The 20,783-nt window shown below is 42.8% G+C and overlaps 1 protein-coding gene across 9 annotated transcripts in view; it reads left to right on the top strand.

The window, feature by feature from the left end:
- Positions 1 to 20,783, top strand: part of LOC126995500 (SLIT-ROBO Rho GTPase-activating protein 1-like) — a 106,000-nt gene that overhangs the window by 22,216 nt on the left and 63,001 nt on the right. For 2 of the 9 annotated variants that reach the window (XM_050855107.1, XM_050855100.1), the window contains exon 2: positions 5,491 to 5,850. The exons of 3 other annotated variants lie outside the window; for them this stretch is intronic. In XM_050855107.1, coding sequence (XP_050711064.1) covers positions 5,664 to 5,850 — 187 coding nt within the window. In that variant the 5' untranslated portion in view covers positions 5,491 to 5,663. Of the gene's footprint in view, positions 1 to 5,205; positions 5,851 to 20,783 lie in introns of those variants that run through there. 4 more of the 9 variants (XM_050855114.1, XM_050855153.1, XM_050855121.1 and 1 more) reach the window with 2 other exon arrangements.

Below are 20,783 nucleotides of genomic sequence, written 5' to 3'. Positions count from 1 at the left end.
ATAATTAAAGGACGTGTGACTTTAGATACTACAGTTTGTTTTACGATCAGTCAATACAGTTTGTAAGGGCTAGAAGTGTGTATCAGCCTAATAATCTCGTGGCGTGTAGGAAGGAAGGACAGGAAGGGTGAGGCCAAGGGGGAGGAGCTAGGAAGGAGAACAAAGGGGAAAGCCGTCAGAAGGAAGGAGGGGTGAAGGAAGTAAATTTGAGGCGGGATGAATGGAGGGCAAAGACAGAATGAAGGTGATGGGAAGAAACTGTGTGTGTGTGTGTGTGTGTGTGTGTGTGTGTGTGTGTGTGTGTGTGAGAGAGAGAGAGAGAGAGAGAGAGAGAGAGAGAGAGAGAGAGAGAGAGATGCAGGTGTTCAGCTAACACATACAATAGTTGACCCAATTACAACATTTGCCCTACTTTTCCCATTCCTTAATTCAGGGAAGAGGAGAGAGAGAGAGAGAGAGAGAGAGAGAGAGAGAGAGAGAGAGAGAGACTGACTCATAACTCGTTTAAATAGTTACATCTCTGACACACACACACACACACACACACACACACACACACACACACACACACACACACACACACATTTGGAGGAGACTGGGCTGTGAACAAGTGACAATGATATGCCACGATAAAAAGAAGAAGAAAAGGGCAGATTTCATGACATTTTACAAGATGGATGAGGGTAGGGTGTTAAATTTCAAAAGTTGAGGTTCTAGGAGCGTGATGTGTAATCATAAGATAATACATGAAGTTCTTAGGGCATTAGGATTTCTAATGGTTCATGTAGGCCTATAGGGTATAGATGAAGACGTTAGGTTCTCGAGGCGTCTGGCTACATCCAAATTCTTACGGGTATAAAGTTTCAATGTAATTATGATAAAAGGTTCTCGTGTGTTAAGATACATCATCTTCATATCAGGAAAATGTAAAGTTCCGTGGGCGTAAGGCTACGAGAAGTTTTTAGGAAGTTTGTTTTCAAAATAAGAGGCTAGCTGATATTTGGGTACGTCCAAGGTCCTTAGGGCTATGAGGCATCAAGACGTGAGGTTCTGGGGATGCTGAGTTCCTGCTTATGGGGCAACACGAGGCCTTGGCGGCGTCCTGTGGCGGGGAATGTGAGGAGGCATAGAGGTCGGGCAGCGGCGAGATGAGGTGTGATGGGGTAGTTCACTTCCTGTACTTTCATAATTATAATAACGATTGATGTGTATGACTTTTTTTTTGTTCTTTTATTGATGCATTCCGGTATTCTTTTTGTCTCAGTCTTATATATGTTTTTTAAGTGTTTGGTGTCAGAGCTTTAACGGAAATGGCCTCCGTGTCTATAAATTATTCTGACCCCATGAGAATGAAATCTGGGTGTGCCATTTTCCTCATCTTGCTTATATGATTTCATCGTTATCAAATTCATGCAAAAATACTTATATAAATGATTTATTTTGTATGATATCTGTTAATAAACTTAGCTGCAATAATGACGTAAGTAAACGATGTAGAACTCCAATGAATGTGCTTTTAACATAGTACAAAAGTAGCTAACAAAATTCAGCAGCAAACAATTGAGAAATGTGTTACTAGACCACGTCGAATAACCTTAAAATAGACGAAACTTAGACTGGCAGTTCACAATCAAATTTTCAGGAGACCTTTTGTAATACCGTCCTCAAGTTATATAAGTTATAATAAGCTTCAAACAAACTAAACTGAACTTGTGGAAATCCTTTATAAAAAAAAACTTGCAGAATACGAGCCCGAATGAGAAGTGGCTCCCTGTTAAGCCACTGAAAAACACAACACAAAAACCTCTTAAGAGACGGACCTCATAGAGAACACAGCTGACCTTGAAGCTAGACTACCGATCAGTCAAATTCTCTGACAGGCGATTCAGTCATGTTTAGAAGCCAGGGAGCATCTCTCTCTCTCTCTCTCTCTCTCTCTCTCTCTCTCTCTCTCTCTCTCTCTCTCTCACTTATTCATCTTAATAAGTAATGAGTGGAGAGAACAAAGAATTACCAGTGAGTTAACGAGTAGATGTGCAGGAGGAGGAGGTCGGATGTGTCCTGAGGAAGGGAAGGGGAGCGAGCTTCCTGAGCCTTCCCTTACCCTTTGAGCTCTCACTTCCTCCTCCTCCTCTTCTTCCATTTCCTCTCTATTCTTCCCGTTGTCGTTATTATCGTCATCGTTGCCCATTTTCATTTTTTTTTTATTTATTTCCTCCTCCTCCTCCTTCTCCTCTACTGTTATTGCTCTTTATCCTTGCTCATTCACCTCAACCTTATTATCCCTCTCTCCCTCCCTCCCCTTCTCGTTCACACACACACACACACACACACACACACACACACACACACACACACACACACACCTACGCGGGTTCACTCCTTCCCACTAATGTCATGCAAATTACCTGTAATCTGCCGCTGATCACACCTGTGGACTTCATCTAATACGTTCCAGTCTACCTTTACATTTGTTTAACCTTTGAGCGCTCCACTCTTAGTTACTAATACAATCTCTCTCTCTCTCTCTCTCTCTCTCTCTCTCTCTCTCTCTCTCTCTCTCTCTCTCTCTCTCTCCTAACCTGTTGATTGACTGCTAAGTAGACCGGGATGTGTGTAGTATTAATCAGATTAGCTTCTTCCTTATAAATCTCTCTCTCTCTCTCTCTCTCTCTCTCTCTCTCTCTCAGCATCATCGTTGCGGTCATATCAAGCTTCTCAGGTTTCCGATGCTGTGAGGTGAAACGCGCAGAAAAGGATCGATGACTATGCATTAACCATTACGAAGGCGCGCGCATGTTATTTTTTTCATCGTGGAAGTTCATATTTTTTCACGGTAAGGGAGTCCGACCAAGGATGAACCAAGATAAAAGTAAAGAAAAGATGCCTGTAACACTTTGCTTCTACAGTAGATACTCTAAAATATATAATTTAATTGGTTTCATATGTTATTTTTGGACACACACACACCGTTTTTTTTCCTATGGTACGTACGTAGGCTGTCATAATTCATCTTGATTCACCCATTTGTGGGAACAATTATGTTAATTATCGCCGAAAGTAAGAAATTCTGTAAGAAAAAACGATTCGTTGACGTCAATGCTCGATGTGTCATATAGAGCCATCCGGGGTGAGAGAGAGAGAGAGAGAGAGAGAGAGAGAGAGAGAGAGAGAGTTTTCTTTATTTTTATTAAGTACGAACGAACCCATAATGTTCGCCCATCTGTCTGCTATGTACTACACCTGCATATGCGTCACCTACCTCCTCCTCCTCCTCCTCCTCCCTACATTGTCATTCCCTGCTAAAGTATACTCTAACCAAGCCAAATTATGTAACGTCACAGCTTTCCATTATCTGACGTATGCATAATTAATGCTTCTCTTTCTTGTCGGGCGCGCAGGACGCCTTGAAGTTATCTCGAGGGGGGGTGAGGCGGTACCGTCTTGGTCTGAGGGACGTTGGGCAAGGCGTTAGTGACCTTTTGTGACCTGACCACCTCACATCACGCTTCTCAAACCCACCAAACCTGTTGAGGGGTGGAAGAGGGTGGAATCGTGGGCGGGTGGGGTGAATTCGTTGGTGGAGTGTTGTTCCGTTGAAGGGAGGGAGGGGGGAGGGGGGCTATGTGATTGGGGAAGGAGAAACGGTATATACTTTTTCTCTGATGCCGGTGTTTCTTGCATTGCTTTTAATCAAGTTGGGAGAATAGAAAGTGTGTGTGTGTGTGTGTGTGTTAACCAACCATACTACAACGTCTCGTCTGGAATTCCCATCACCAAGTCCTCTCTCTGGCTGCATGGGAGGAGGAGGAGGAGGAGGGGGTGCAAAGGGGGCGAGACACCAAAGAAAACAACCGTAAACACTGCCAATTTTGAAGGGGAACCCAAACAGAAGTAGTGTCCCGGGCGGTTTCTTCATCTCCCGCCATACAATTTGATCTCGTCTGCATATGACCGTCTCGGGTAGCAACGGGGGACTAGGGTAATGATAATGATGATGCTCCTCCATGTCACGACGGCGCCAGTCACTGTTTTTGTACCCCGCTGAGCATAAGGTTACGGAAAGGGGTAGAGGAAAGCGAGAAGGCTAGACGACCAGAGAGAGAGAGAGAGAGAGAGAGAGAGAGAGAGAGAGAGAGGAGTGGGTGTGAAAGAAAGTACGAGAAAGAAGTGAATAAGGGAAAGAGGAATGATAGATAGGAAGGTAAGGAGAGAAGAAAGAAGGAAGGGGATGGAAAAGAGAGAGAGAGAGAGAGAGAGAGAGAGAGAGAGAGAGAGAGAGAGAGAGCGTGTCTGGTGCTTATTTGCTCTAAGTTGTGGGCTTAACACTTGCATTTTTGAGCTGAAGTACATGAGTTATAACTGTCTGTCTGTCGGTGCTTGTGGTGTGTCGTGTGTGTGTGTGTGTGTGTGTGTGTGTGTGTGTGTGTGTGTGTGTGTGTGTGTGTGTGTGTGCTCGTTCGCTTGAAGGTGCTTGCTTGCGTGCGTCATAGTGTAATTTATCTTTTTAAGCAGTCGTGAGTCATCGTCTCTCTCTCTCTCTCTCTCTCTCTCTCTCTCTCTCTCTCTCTCTCTCGTATTCTCGCTCTCATTAGGAGTGTAAAATTAAGAAAAATAAACTTGAGTGAAGAGGAGCGTATGAGAGAGAGAGAGAGAGAGAGAGAGAGAGAGAGAGAGAGAGAGAGAGGCGGGGGCGTGACAGCGTCGAGGAGAGGGAGGTGGAAGCCCCAACCTACGTCACGTCTTTTGATTGACTCCCCTCTTCCTCCCCTCCCTTCACTTCCCTTTCCTCTTTCTCCACTTCCATCATCCTCGCTTCCCATCCTTCCCCTCCACTCGCCTTGCCTCCACTCCACACCAGTCCATTACAGATCTTACCTCCATCCTTGCTTGTGTCTCCTCCACTTCTCTCCCCCTTCTTCCCTCCGTCATAAATATCATAAGCAGCTTAGTTTTTGTTTCTCTCTCTCTCTCTCTCTCTCTCTCTCTCTCTCTCTCTCTCTCTCGTATTGTTTGTCACAAGTTTATTGTTGTGAAAGCTTCCATTTTGAACTCCTTCCCCAAATTCTTTTTTTTTTCTCCCTCTTCCTCTTCCTCTACTTCAGCTTCGCATCGGTGAGTTGGGGAAAGGGGAGGGGGGGGGGAGTCAGTTACTCCACAAACATTACCAGTCTCAGTTGTCTCACGGCGTTGGCAACAGTGTGGTGCATGTCCTCAGATAAGTGGCGTGTTGGAATATGGAAAGAAAATCGAGACGGTGCCTAAGTGAATAGCATATTATTGTTGCTGTAGTGCTAAGTAAGGGGTTTGCGTTGTTGCTGTGTTGGTGCTGACGCGGCGTAGCCCAGCGGCCGTCACCTCCTGCCGGGGTCGTGGACGTCCATTGTTTCTGGTGTTCGCCGGTGACCCGCGTGTGAAACTTTGTAAAAACTGGGCTGGCGGCGGGGTCAGGTCACCAGCGATCACCCGCCATTGTGGTTTCGTGACCAGGTGACCCTGTGGTGAGGCGGAGTGGCGACGCGTCTTGGCGCCCCGAGGAGAAAGTCCCTCCGGGCGGCGCGACGCAGACTGACAGTCAGACAGTGAGTGGCGGCGGGATGGCAGCGGTGTAGGGAGAGTGTCGGTGCGGGCGAGGGGCAGCAAGGAGCCTCCCCCAGGGCACCATGAGCACCGGGAACTTGTCAGTGGTGGGTGCCCCGCCCGGGCCAGGCACCCCCGGAGCTCTGGCCAAGCTTTCGGGGCTGCACGAGTGGCTCTCTCTTGAAAACCGGCGGGTGAAGCAGTGGTGGTCCACCCGCTCCGGCACCGACCTGCACAAGATCTACCTCAACCACCTGCAGGACACTGACGGTGAGCTCTCTCTCTCTCTCTCTCTCTCTCTCTCTCTCTCCCTTCTTATTCACTAAAACAGTGCACGTCTCCCCGTGTCCCCCGTGGTGGAGGCTGCGGGCGAGGCGGCGGCACGGAACACAGCCGCCACCTACACGGTCACGCCCACAACTCTCCCCCACCGGAAGTGCAGCGCGGCAAGACGGCGGCCGTGCTGTGCTGTGCTGCTCTGTGCTGTGTGCTGCGTTATGTTGTGCTGCGCTGCTCAGGGTCACACTCTGAATATGACACCGCCCGACGCATCTCTACTTTCCTCTCGTCATCATCTTCACTTTCTACACCCATTGCATCTCCCCCTTTCTTCCTCCCATCTCCCCCTTCCTTTCTCCTATCTCCCCCTTCCTTCCCCTCTCTTCCTCTCCGTGTACACATCCTCCCCTTCCTCATTCATCTTTCATTCTTCCCCTTTTCTTCCTCCCATCTTCCCCTTTCTCTTCACCTTGACATTTTCCCTTCTTTATCCATCTTTCTTGCCCCTCTTCCTCCGTCTCCGCTCTACAGCTCCTCATCCCCTTCATCTTCTCTTCACACTCGGTTTCCCCTCCATTTTCCCCTCCTTCCTCCCCCCCATCTCCCTTGTCTACTGTATCCTTCTCCATCAGCACTTCGCGTCATTTCCCTTCATATCGCATGCTTCTCCCCCTTCATCTTTTTTTTTCTCTCTTCCATCATCACACCCTCCATCCCTCCCTGTTCCTTGCCTCCTCCCGCTCATTATACCCGCCCACCACCTCGTCCATCACCACCTACACCATCATCACCACTATAGCCTAATAGCAACTTAACATTATGAGGATACTAAATTTACTCCTTGTCTGTCTTGTGCCTTCACTCTCTACCTCTCCCCTCTTCTCTTTCCTCATCTACATCTTCACCTCCCCATGCCTGTCTAGTACCCTTATTCTCTCCCTTTACATCTCCTCCCTATTCTTAGTAATTTCATTCTCTCCCTCTCCACTTTTCCCCTTTTTCTTCTCTCTTCTCTTTCCTCATCTACGTACATGTTCACCTCCCTCTCCTTCCCTCTCCCCGTCTTTCTCCTTTCTCGTCCTCTCTTGCTCCCCCCCCCTCCTCCCACTCCTCCCACTCCCTGTTTGTCGTGGCTGCATTGTGGATCACGCAGAGGTTCTTCCCCCTAGTCCCCTCCTCTTCGTACTCAAGGCCATGTGTTCTCTTCCTCCTCATCCTCATCCCCTTCTAGTAACCACCACCATCACCACCACAGCCACCGCCACTATTAGTATAACATATTATATTACCGCACTGTCTCACGTCAATCAGCAGCAGATACAAAAATCACAGTATTATAATGGAGTGTAAGATAGACAGTACGATCGCGGAAAAAAGTTACCAACGGACAGGGTGGAATGTGGCTCTGAGAATGTGCACGTATTTATCTTGCTCCTAAATTTTATAAGCACTTGAGTCTTCGCCACCCTTTGCAACCTCGAGGAAGGAAAGAAAAAGATATTGGTAGTGTGAGGGGGAACTTCCCTTCTCTTCCCCTAGTCAGTGATGTGGGGGTTAGAAAGGACGGAGCTGCGACGATGAGCGAGCAGGCAGACAACTGATTAATGGTGGTGGTGATGGTAGTGATGGTGATGGTGGTGGTGGTGATGGTGGTAATGATGGTGACGATAAAACATGAGCAGCCAGCAACCCGACGTAAATTAGGGAACAAAACAACGCATAAGACATCACCATATTATCTGTATTAAAGGAGTCATTCTCTTATTACTTGATGGTGATATTGGTGTTAGTGGTGACGATATGATAGACCGGAACGACGCAAAACAAACAAACAAATCAAAATGTAAACAAATCACCATCAACCTTGCACTATAGGAATCTTCTCGTTGATGGTGAAGGTCGTGGTGGCTGGTGACAATAGACCAGCACCAGTTAAAAAAAAAAAAAAAGTAATCACCAATACATCACCACCATCCTTGATATTAGGCGCTTTGTGTCTTGAAATTGGGTTGTTTTTTTCCTGTAAGTTATCGATCATCTTGCTTGGCTGAGAGGGCGACGGTGTGACATAGCTGAGTGTAGGTGAGGCGTCTCCGTTACGCCAACACCCGCCCTGTGTGTGTGTGTGTGTGTGTGTGTGTGTGTGAAGGCGTGAGCGGCCGTGGCGGAGCAGTAGGCGGCGGCAATGTGCTGAGGCGAGAGACAGACGAACCGGATTGTTGATTCTCCTCCTCCTCTTCTTCTCTTTATTTTCTTTACCTTTTTTTTTTTCTTCTCTCATCTTCTTATTCCTTTTCCTCCTCCCCCTCTGTCTCCTTTTCTTCCTCCTCCTCCACCATCTACTACTACTACTACTACTACTATTACTACATCTTTTCTTTCTCTCTTTTTTTGCTTCGTTTTCTTCTTATTTTCGTATTTCTTCTCTTCCCACCTCCCCTCTCACCTTTTCTTCCTCCTCCTCTTCCTCTTCTTACATTCTAGGCATCATAATGTAATGTATTCAGTCCGTCTTCTCCCTTGTACGGCTCGCTATCTTCTCTTATTTTTCCACTTCGTTGCCTCGCTGCATATTTTCCCTTTCTTGGTTCCTGCACTAAGCTAGAACGTTACCTGCCCTTCTTCATAGTCAGGTGCTTAGCGGTAAGGAGTTTTATGTAGCGTAGGAGGCAGGTAAGCAGGTAGATAATTAGGGCCAGGTATTACGCTGAAGAGGCTGTGTAGTTAATATTGATAGGTCATTTAGCGAGTACATAATGAAAAACAGGTGAAGGACGTGTTAGAGCGAACCGATATCTTAATAAAAAGGAATGTAGTAGATTACGTTAGCGGTTGATAATGCAGTAAAGCCAAATTGGATTCAAGACGCAAGACAGCATTAGACAAAAAAAGTCGCAAAAGGAATGAACGTTACTAAAAAGAGGTAACTGACAGGAATGAAGGATGTGATAAGAGTGGATCGGAATGTTAAAAATGGACTTGATAATGCAGTAAAACCAGATGGCAATCAAGACGCAAAAAAAAAAAAAATCGCAGAGATGAACGTTACAAAAAAGATGAAGTGAATAATAGGAATGAAGGACTTGACTACAATAGGGTTTGATAGTACAGCAAAGCCACATCACATTCAAGATAGAAGACAGGACTAAAAAAGAAAAAAAAAAGATCGCGAAGGGATGAACGTTACAAAAGCCATTTCGTCGAACCCTTGACTGAACTGACCTGTGACGGAAAAAAAAGGAGAGGGACAAAATAAGTTCACACAAGAAATGGAGTTGTCAGGGGATGGCAGTGCGAACTAATGGAACTGAACTCTGACGAAATAAAAGAAAGGGACAGAATAACACAAGAAATGGAGTTGTCAGAGGATGGCAATGCGAACTGATGGAACTGAACTCTGACGAAATAAAAGAGAGGGACTGAATAACACAAGAAATGGAGTTATCAGAGGATGGCAATGCGAACTGATGGAACTGAACTCTGGCGAAATAAAAGAGAGGGACTGAATAACAAGAAATGGAGTTATCAGAGGATGGCAATGCGAACTGATGGAACTGAACTCTGGCGAAATAAAAGAGAGGGACTGAATAACACAAGAAATGGAGTTATCAGGGGATGGCAATGCGAACTGATGGAACTGAACTCTGACGAAATAAAAGAGAGAGGGACAGAATAACACAAGAAATGGAGTTATCAGGGGATGGCAATGCGAACTGATGGAACTGAACTCTGACGAAATAAAAGAGAGAGGGACAGAATAACACAAGAAATGGAGTTATCAGAGGATGGCAATGCGAACTGATGGAACTGAACTCTGACGAAATAAAAGAGAGAGGGACAGAATAACACAAGAAATGGAGTTGTCAGAGGATGGGCATGCGAACTGATGGAACTGAACTCTGACGAAATAAAAGAGAGAGGGACAGAATAACACAAGAAATGGAGTTGTCAGAGGATGGGCATGCGAACTGAATAGGCTAATTGGCTTCATGGTGTGTAAATGTCGGATAGAATTCTAGTTAAGACAGATTGAACGAAGAATTGGGAAGGTACGAAATGACAACCCTAATGATAACAGGTTAATTGGTATCTGTCCAGGTGAAAAACGGACTACCTGATATTAGTCTTTAGTGTCTTTCGTCATGCTGCCGAAGGAAACTAATGATCCCGATGATGATGGCAGGTGAAGGTTGCAACTTTAAACACACCTAGCATAAAAAAATGGAATAATATCTCTCTCTCTCTCTCTCTCTCTCTCTCTCTCTCTCTCGTAGGTTCCTGGCATATTTTCGTGTTTAATAGATTCTGTTGAGTCTGATTATCAAATATATTTTTTTTATATCTTTTTTTAATAGTCTCCTGATCTCAACCAAGAAATTATCATTATTATTATTATTTTTTTTTTAACCATGTTTTTGATATTAAAGTCTGATGGAAGAAATCAGTTGGTAATAATTGTGAAGGGTTGTCACATTATGTCCTACTACCCATCATCGCAAGGCGTGTAATTGAAATAAGTGAATCGGTTAAATCTCTCTCTCTCTCTCTCTCTCTCTCTCTCTCTCTCTCTCTCTCTCTCTCTCTCTCTCTCTCTCTCTCTCTCTCCCCGCAAAATCTAAATATTACAAACTCAGTCGTACAAAATTATATAAAAATCAACAAAACCAACTAACCATGCCTTGAAAAACGAATAAAAAAGACAAATCAGCCACACTTGTTACTAAAGACTAGTTTGAAGTACCAGGCAATAATCAGCACCTTTTAACTGGTCATGTATAGAAAGCAAAATTACCTCGTAACTATTAACACGCATTCAATCAGCACCAATTTTTAACTGGTACAAAAAAAATTTAAGCTACTGGACGCACATATTTGTCTGGCCTCTTGTACGTAGTCTCCTTATTAAGTCTTTCCATACGAGTTCAGTTCCCTTGCCTTGCCTCCTAGATAAAAAGGTGGGAGGGATGGACTGTATTTATGTTTAGATTTGAATGTGTGTTGTGATGGTGGCGGTGGTGGTTGTAGTAGTAGTATTATTAGTAGTAGTAATAATCGTGTATCCTTTATACAGCACAATACAACTGATAATACATAGAAATAGTCTTGCAGCAGTTAGTACGCGCACTAAATCACCACCTTATATACAGCACAATACAACTGATAATACATAGAAATAGTCTTGCAGCAGTTAGTACGCGCACTAAATCACCACCTTATAACTGATCATACAAAAAGGGGAAAAAAAAGCTAGTTGGGTGTTCATATCCGTCTTGCCTCATGTAGTCTCCTTAAATCCTTGTGTAACCTTACTTATACAGCACCATATATCTGATCATACATAAAATCATCTCGTAGCAATTAGCACGCGCAATAAATCAGCACCTTATCAGTCCGTCTTCTTCCTTGTACGGCTCGCTGTCTTGTCTCATTTTTCCACTTCGTTGCCTCGCTGCTTATTTTCCCTTTCTTGGGTCCTACACTAAGCTAAAACGTTACTTGCCCTTCTTCATAGTCAGGTGCTTAGCGGGAAGGAGTTTTTATATAGCCTAGGAAGCAGGTAAGCAGGTAAATAATTAGGGCCAGGTATTACGCTGAAGAGGCTGTGTAGTTAATATTGATAGTCATCCGAGTCGTTGGCTGTCACCGAGTTGTCCGTCCCTCTAGCGGCCGCCCGTGTGACGTGTGTTGTGTTCGCCGCTATCCGTCGAGGTGTTTTAATCACGCCTGTTGTTTGTTTTGTCCGTGTGTGTTTGTGGGGAACTCACTCGCTTGTTTTGCTGTAGTGTAAGATGATTCGGTACTTTATTTTTCATTTATTGATTGGCTTTGAGTTTTGTTTTTTGCGTTGATGTTTGTTTTGTCTCTTTTTTTTTTTTTTCGCAGTTCTAAGCTTCGTTTCGTGTGTGAAGTTCTATCATTTTTAAAACAATCTTGTGTAGCTATGTGTATGGGTTAGGCTGAAATGGTATTATCGTTTCTCTCTCTCTCTCTCTCTCTCTCTCTCTCTCTCTCTCTCTCTCTCTCTCTCTCTCTCTCTCTCTCTCTCTCTCTCTCTCTCTCTCTCTCTCTCTCTCTCTCTCTCACTACACACACACACACACACACACACATGGAGGAGGGAGGAAAATTAGGAAACGGGGAAGGGGAGAATGCAGAGAGGCAGCAGCACCGCCACCCTCACCCCCGTCAGGTATTTTCTGGAGGAGGGAGGAAGAGGAAAGGAAGGGGGGAGGCAGGGTCAGGTATTATCACAGCTGCCTGCACCACTTAATCGTCTGCGCCATTATTTTGCATTCCATTTTGAGCTGTTATCGTTTAGAGTTTTTTTTTTATTTTTATTTTTTTATGTATGTGTTGTTGCTTACTACCTCCATTATTTTTTTTTTTTCCTGTATAGAAGTCTATTTTCACACACCCCGAAAAAATGTTGATAAAAATGTCCTCAATCGTCTGCGCCATTATTTTGCATTCCATTTTAAGCTGTTATCGTTTAGAGTTTTTTTGGATTTGGATTTTTTATGTATGTGTTGCTGCTTACTAACTCACCTCCGTTATTTTTTTTTCCTGGATAGAAGAAAAATGTTGATGAAAATTTCCTCACCGCTTAGGTAGCACCTTTTGTGTGTGCGCGTGTGCATGCGTGCGTGATCGTGCGATTACGTGTGGGTGTGTATGTGCGTGCGTGTGTGCGTGTTCTGCCTATATCGTCGGTAGGCATTCTTGAGGGGCTTGCTGGATGTTCCGAGCCTGTTAGTGGCATCCATGGCGAATTTGATTTCAAGTGGATGCCGTGGAATGTGCCTTGTTTGGCCTGTGCTGCCCTCCGTTGTTCCTCTTGACTCCAAACCGCTAAAGGTAGGGTTGATTGAAGGTCTGGACAACATGTGTTTAGCCTACAGCTGAGTTAATGATGTCAGTGTCACTTGTTTATCGCTCATTTTCCGGTCCAGTTTCTAAGTTATATACTGTCATCGTAGAATCACACCATTCTTTATATTTTTTTTATTTCTTTGGCGTCAATGTCGCTGCTTGTCAGGGTTGGAAAAAATCATGATTTTTTCAAGGGATAAAAAAAAAATCGATTTATTTTATTTAAATCGGATTTTTTTTATTATTTAAATCGATTTTTTTTTTTTCATCAATCCTTGTTAGTTTCCACTGATTATTTGTTTCAGTCTTATGAGGCCATTTCCTTGTATTAAACTTGGCCAATGTTAACTGAAACAATAGTTTAACATACATTACCCAAGATAAGTTTTTCACTTAAAAATCATAAGTATGACATAGTTTATTTTTTTATGCTTTTGAATAGTTTTCTTGTAAAAGCTGGCAATGATTCACTGGTGCCTGACATGCTACAAGACCAGTTACTGTATAGCGTGTCCACTGCTTGAAATTTTTTTCAAGATCTTGAAATCTTAGGCACTAGCTTGAAGGCTTGAAAGAAAAGTAGAAAAATGAATAAAATCTTGGATTTCTTTTACATTCAGTGTCAATATATATATATATATATATATATATATATATATATATATATATATATATATATATATATATATATATATATATATATATATATATATAGAGAGAGAGGGAGAGAGAGAGAGGGGGGGGTTGTCAACCCTAAAGTCAGACGAGAGCAGGATGTGTAGAGTCATTGCGCGCAGACTCGCAATCGCAAAGTTGCCAGGTCCTTACGTTTGACTAAAATTATATAGGATTATGAGAACTTAGAATATTCTAATGGTTTTTTAATGTGATATATATATATATATATATATATATATATATATATATATATATATATATATATATATATATATATATATATATATATATATATATATATATTTTAAATCATTAGATATTTTACTCTAGATGTATCACTTCAATCTTTTTAAATGCAGTATATTTATTTTTTATTTGAATCATGATTTTTTTACTCTGATTAAAATCGATTTAAATCACTTGAATTAAATCATTTGATTTAAGTCAAACCAAACCCTGCTGCTTGGGTATGAAAAAAAAAACGTTAAAGTTGGATGAGGAACTGGTTGGTAGAGATCATTTTGACCTAAATAAAAAATAAAAAAACAGCAAAGGTAAATCTATAAATGAGAAAAATAAACCGAGGAGGCATCAAGTAACACGCACGCACGCACGCACGCACGCACGCACACACACACACACACACACACACACACACACACACACACACACACACACACACACACACACACACACACACACACACATATATATATATATATATATATATATATATATATATATATATATATATATATATATATATATATATATATATATATACACAACAAAGAGAACCATAACACAGACAAGAAAAACAAGAAACAAATAAAGAAGCTCCACGAGTAACTACAACAACACACTCGTGCACCACCCTCTTCTAAACACACACACACACACACACACACACACACACACACACACACACACACACACACACACACACTTCCGCCTCCTCCCCCCTTAAGCGTGTGTTTGCACTAGGAATACCGACCGCTTGTGGCTGTATATTTTGGCATGCGGGGGCGCGAGTTAGAGCAAACAAGATGTAAATCACGCCGATCTGGCCTACTCCGGCCGCGGATCGTTTCCTAGTGCAGCCCCGGGCATACCTGGGGTGGAGGGGCGGGGCTAAGGGTAAACAGGATACAACAGAGGCAAATAAGCCGCGTTCAAGGTCACGGTGCCAGTGGAGACGGTGGCGGTGGTGGTGGGGATGAGGCTACAGGTGTCATGGCACTCCTATTTATCTGCATTATGAAAGCTCGTCTCAGTTTTCTTGTGTTTCATGGGGTTTAGCTGTTTGAAGGGCATTAGGCTTCGTAAAATTAATGTTTCGTGTTGTAATATTTCATAACAGCTGAGATCCTGTCATCCTGCGTTCCTGTCCCATCAAGAGTAAGACTGGGTTACTTAATATTTGTGTACGTAGTCGTTATTGACATTGACATTTGTGTGAAAGTGCGGTGTTGTGTTGTTTGACATTGACGCCTTCTGTAATCAACTATAATTAGCGACAGGAAAAGTCACTGCTTCCGGTTATTATAATTGGCAAAATCTCTCTCTCTCTCTCTCTCTCTCTCTCTCTCTCTCTCTCTCTCTCTCTCAATTACACTGTTTTCTACCACGACCACCATCTATTACGACTACTACTAGTTCTATCACTTATGTAGACTACAGACAACTCATTCTTAGACGTCCCTTTCATGGCCTCCCTTTCTTCTTCAGCCCTTCCATCCCTCCCCTTCATCCTCCGTCTTTCCTCTCCATGCCCATCCTCCCTCCTGTCCCTCTGCTGCTCTTCACCCTCGCTGCCTCACCCCCGTTGCAACAGACTCCAGCGGGACTTCACAAAGGCTCCTCTACTCCCCCTTTACTCCCCTGTACCTCTCCATCCTCTCTTTTCAGTGTTTGTCCCCCCTGTCTCTCCTTCCTTTCCTCTCTCTATTTGTCCCTCCCTCCTCATGTTATTTCTGGTGTGCTCTTCGTAATCCCGTGAACCTCCGATAAAAGTTCATATGCATCTCACGAAGGAAAATTTCTTAACGTTTTTTTAGAGAATGATACGAATACGAAAAAAAAAGTTGCCGTGCACCACTAAGTTAGGCATTACTTTAGTCTTGTTCAGTTCCTCTAATATGTCTGGATATTTAAGTTTACATACATTTTTTTTTTTTTTTTAAGTTGTCCGCTGCACATTCGCTTTTTGCCCACCCTTGTTTGTGTATATCAGGGTTTTTTTTCTCTCCTCCCGTAGGCTGCGTTTGTGATTGTAAAAGGAACAAGAGGGGAAGGAGGGTTTGGTTACCTTTAGACGTTACCTACCCTTCAGTCCAGGTAACACACACACACACCTCTGCATGGTCAAAACAGACGGGCGGGAAAGCGAAGAGAGAGAGAGAAAGAGAGAGAGAGAGAGAGAGAGAGAGAGAGAGTACGACTCGAGGATTAATTAAGTCACACACACACACACACACACACACACACACACACACACACACACACACACACACACACATTCACATTCGCACACACGCACATGCTTGCAAGCAGGGCGTGGCGGGGAGGGGCGAGGCAGACCAGGGTGGTCTGGGCTGGAGAGGTTGTGGCAACTGACACTAGCACGGTTGGTGTGATCTCGCCGACCAGCACCAGCAGGTGGCTTCTATAGTCTGGCACAAATATGAAGTTCGTTTGGGTGGGGCCCGCGCCTCTTCAAAGCGATGCCGCATCCCCCCAGTGCATCATAAATAAGGCTATCTAGTGCTATGAATGTGTCGCTTTTGAAAATAATAGCAATGAATTTTATAGATTCCATAGCACGTGACATTTTTGCTTTCCGACGCTATCAGCGATCAAGGACACCATGTTAATTTCTTCCTCACCTCCACGCGCGATGATAGCTATTCCGACGGCTGTCCTTACTCCGAAAGCTCGGTTTGACAGAGCTGTGGCCAGGGGACTCCCGTAGCGGGCCTTGCCCAACCGGACTCTGGAGCTGAGTGACTATAGTTTCGTTTTGCTTTCTACCCGTGGTGTTAGCAATTGTTGGCATTGTTTTCAGATGTGTTTGACTCATCATCCACAGCAAGGGTATAGAGCATTTAAAGTACAATTGTTACCGCAAGTAAATAATGAATTAGATTATAAGGGATGTAGTATGTCTGCTGGTAGAGTTGTCTCCTTTTCTTCATTTTTTTTTTTTTTTTCCCCTGCCGTGCACGTAGAGTGTAAGTGAGTGAAGCTTCAATATAATTTCTTTTTAGCAGCCGCGTCAGCGAATGTTGGTGTTTCAAACATCTCTCGCACAATTTTTACTTCACGGTTGGAGCAGATCAAGTTGTCGGTGCCGATTGTTTATCGTTCTGTTTCTTTGTTAGTCGCATTACGCAAAAAAAAAAAAAAAAAAACTGCTGTTTCCTGAATTTTGTCGGAAAGGTGGGCCAAGAAGGAACCCGTCCTTATTTTTATAACATTGTAGTTTAAACTGGTGAATAATTACTAATATATGATGGAAACTGAATGACAGGGTAGCCATATTGAAAAACAAAAACAAAAAAAGCTGCATGGATGGCAAAGCAGAAGGGGTTCCAGGGGTAGCGATGCGATTGGAAGGTGGTTCAGTTTAGGGACTGCACGGCAGTTTCTCTGGGAGCCCAGGGGGATGGTGGAACACAACGATAGAGATTATTATAATAATTCTCTCTCTCTCTCTCTCTCTCTCTCTCTCTCTCTCTCTCTATATATATATATATATATATATATATATATATATATATATATATATATATATATATATATATATATATATATATATATATATATATATATATATATATATATATATATATATATCTATATATATATATATATATATATATATCTATATATATATATATATATATATATATTTATATATATATACAATATTCTGGGCCACTTCCATGTGACTTGGCATCGGCCACGTTTTCACCATTGTTGATGGACAAATTTTGTGGCCGTTTCGATTTGCTCTTCATCGGTGAACAGCTGGGTCGGCGTCCTTTTCCAAGGTGGAGTCTGTCTTTCTGGTCCTTGTCGAACAGTGGATGTTGGCCGGCCACGCATTTTTCCTTGGCCAGCTTCATTGGTGCAGCTACTTGTATTTGTAGCCTCATCCTGTTCTTTTCTGAAGCCACCGCCACCCTGTGTTGCGTCTCCGTCTCTTTCACTGCAATGTCTCTGGAAACAGTTATATTACGACTACTAATATATGAGGATTTATACCTCAGTTTGTTGTTTTAAAATTCGTTTGTTTGCTAACCCACTCACACGTGTCTTAAATTGTGCTGAATGTATTTTCAATTTTCTTAATTTCTTTATCAGCAGGCCAGTTGTTGAGCCTCACGTTTTATTACTGTGTTCACGTATTAGGCATGATATCCATCGTTCGTGGACGAGGAAGGGGAGAGTAATTGTGACATCTTTATATGTCTGGGCCTCACATGAAGGAAAAAAATGTGATCCTTTCTAAATAGGGCCAACACTTGTGGGGCAAAATGGAGAACCATCCATTTTTAGGGCAGTAAACATTCCCTTGTGTGACGGTGAGCGGCTTGCAAAGGAGCACCGCGCGGCCATGGCGATTCCGTCTCATCCCCAACGAGGCAGGTCAAGCCATGTCTCAATTAAACATTGCCTTCACTTGCCTGTAGGGAGCTGCATGTCTTTCAGTGATCCTCTCCTAACACTACAATGTCAAGAAAAGAAGAAGAAAACTAATACGTTTTATGTTTGTTTGTTAATATATTTATGTTTAGGAAGCAGATATGATATTATTGTAAGATTCTTTTTACACGTTTAGGGGATAAACGAAAGTCATTGAGATGAAACTTTTTTGGCAGAAAAAAAACTCGTTTCTGTTAGAATACCAAAGGGGTCTGAACATTTTTTTCCGCTCTCCCCTGATTAACTTCGTGTCCTGTCTGTTCACTGATGGCTCAGACTGATAGGTGTATTCCGGTCTTCTTTATGTCTGATAATTATAAATCAGTTAAAAGTTTTTAAATTATTTTGGTTAATACTGCAATGAGTCACGGGTGTATCCTTACCCTGCATCACCGACAGACGAACATAATTTCTGCTTTATGTACATGAAGTAAAAAATATGTTTGTCTGTCAGTGATCCAGGGTAAGTAATATACCCGTGACTCATTGCATCATTAACCAAAATAGTTTAATTTTTTTTAACTGATTTATAATAATTAGACAAAGAAGACTGAATGAAGTACAGCTATCAGTCTGAACCATCAGTGAACAGACAGGACACGAAGTTATCAGCGGAGAGCGGATAGAAATGTTTTCAGACCCCTTTGGTATTCCAAATGACTGAAATGACTCGTAACTTAATGGTTAGACACAAATCAAAAGACTGAAATACCGTTGTCAGTTTGGCCCACCAGTGCAGTGGTATTAGCTGCTTCTAAATAAGTCTTAAACACTCTGTGTACATTTAATTATATGAGAAGACCATATAATGCCTCGAGAGATTCGTTTTCTGAGGACAGGACATCCCTGTACGCTGTGGCAACGTGTTTGGGTGATGTGGAAAATAAGGAGAGAGAGAGAGAGAGAGAGAGAGAGAGAGAGAGAGAGATGGTAGGAGTGAAGTGGCAACACAGCTTGCCTGAGGCAGTCACACCTAAAGCGACTTGACAAAATGGAGACTATACCATAGACGTGTACGTGACAGCCTTGCCTCATCGGCTCAGGGCTCTGCCACCACCGTCAGTCGGCACCATACATGTAACCCCAGAATTTTAATTTTGGGGATAATCATTAATCATAATTATATTCCTACCCACTTTTCATTTTGTTTGCCATATGTAGTACTCAACATCAGTTTATGATTTGCTTATTAAATCATTCATTATTTTATGACTGTAAATAAGGCGTTTTGAAATGTCAATAGATTTCAGAGGGAATCCCCCCTGGATGTAGAAATGGTTATCATATCTGATTTGTTTTCATTCATTATTTACGGAAGCAAAGTGCTCATTTAAACCACATTTTTTTAGTTTTACAGGCACATGCTTTGGTGAAAATACATACTTGTAAAAAACTGAAAAGGCCTAAATAACTTTTTGTTTATCTGACTTCAGGTCATATTGCCTTTCTTGAAAAGGCCATGGCACTGCACTGCCTGAGGCATGGATTTGACATTTTAAATAGATGTAACGTTCTGTTTGGAATAACTCGCCTGGCGTTTGTGATTAGGGCTCGGGGTGTTATCCACATGTCTAAAAAAAATCGGCAGACAGTGAAGAAGGGAGGCTCCCACAGGGGTGGTGTCACAGGTAGGGGAAAACATTTGGGGAAATTATGATGGCGCAGCATCCCGCTTGTAAATAGAATATTGTGACCCGGATGATGAACAAGCAGTGGAAAATATCATTGCTTCACGGGTTTTGTGTTCCGTTGAAACAAATTTTGTGGCGTAATAAGAATGTATAGGTGGCGTGCACGAGAGTAATTGTTCACCATCGCAACGGGGTTTCTATCGGGTTGGAGGTAGCTGATAGTCTAAAACCACATAGGGTTCCCAGAGCCTGGATTTTGAAGCAACAGGCGTCCATCTTAGGGTGACGGATGGCGAGACAGAGAGAAATTTAACATCACATAGTTAGGTCTGTTACTGCTATTATCAAGTTACCAGCGCCTCGGCGATCCTCTGTCAGATAGACTTGTTATTTTCTTGTCCATTTTTTACCCCCTGATTATTGTTACATTGGTATATACATGTCATATACCATCTGAATTAGAAAAATATGCTGAATTTGAAACTGTAAACGAAATTTTAATGCATTAAAAAATGCATGAATGACAAGGAGTTGAAGCCAAAAAGGTGAACAAAAATGTTTATACATTACCATAATTTTTATTGTAGGTTTACCTAAGTGCAATAAATTTGTGATCATGATATGCAGCAATGTCTCGTCAACACGATGATCGGCTCAGTTTTCCAAAATATCATAATGGTGGCTAGCTAATAGTGGTTAAGTGTAAACATGTGGAATTATGGAAAGGTCGCCAATCCGTCACCCTATGGCGGCCGACCATAGAGTTACAGGCAGGAGCAGTGGCATCACTCTCACCGTGGCGAGAGATTGGAGTTGAACCCTCTAGTATATAACTCTGTGTCTAAAAAGAACCCCAGCACTGGAAAAGTGGACGGGATTTCGGCAGAAAGTCTGTCTTGCGGCACCAATGCGGAATATAAAAAAGAAGCGCGATTTGTTTTGCCTCCAACTCTGCCCCGAGCTTGAACTTGAGTTGTGCACGTAACCTATTGTGCCGCCTCTGTGGCACATAGTGATGGATCACTTGATCGCACCACA

Source organism: Eriocheir sinensis, chromosome 1 (genome assembly GCF_024679095.1).
Source record: "Eriocheir sinensis breed Jianghai 21 chromosome 1, ASM2467909v1, whole genome shotgun sequence".
NCBI classification, from domain to species: Eukaryota; Metazoa; Arthropoda; class Malacostraca; order Decapoda; family Varunidae; genus Eriocheir; species Eriocheir sinensis.
Note: the sequence above shows the minus strand (reverse complement) of the source record. Positions and strands in the feature narration are given on the sequence as shown.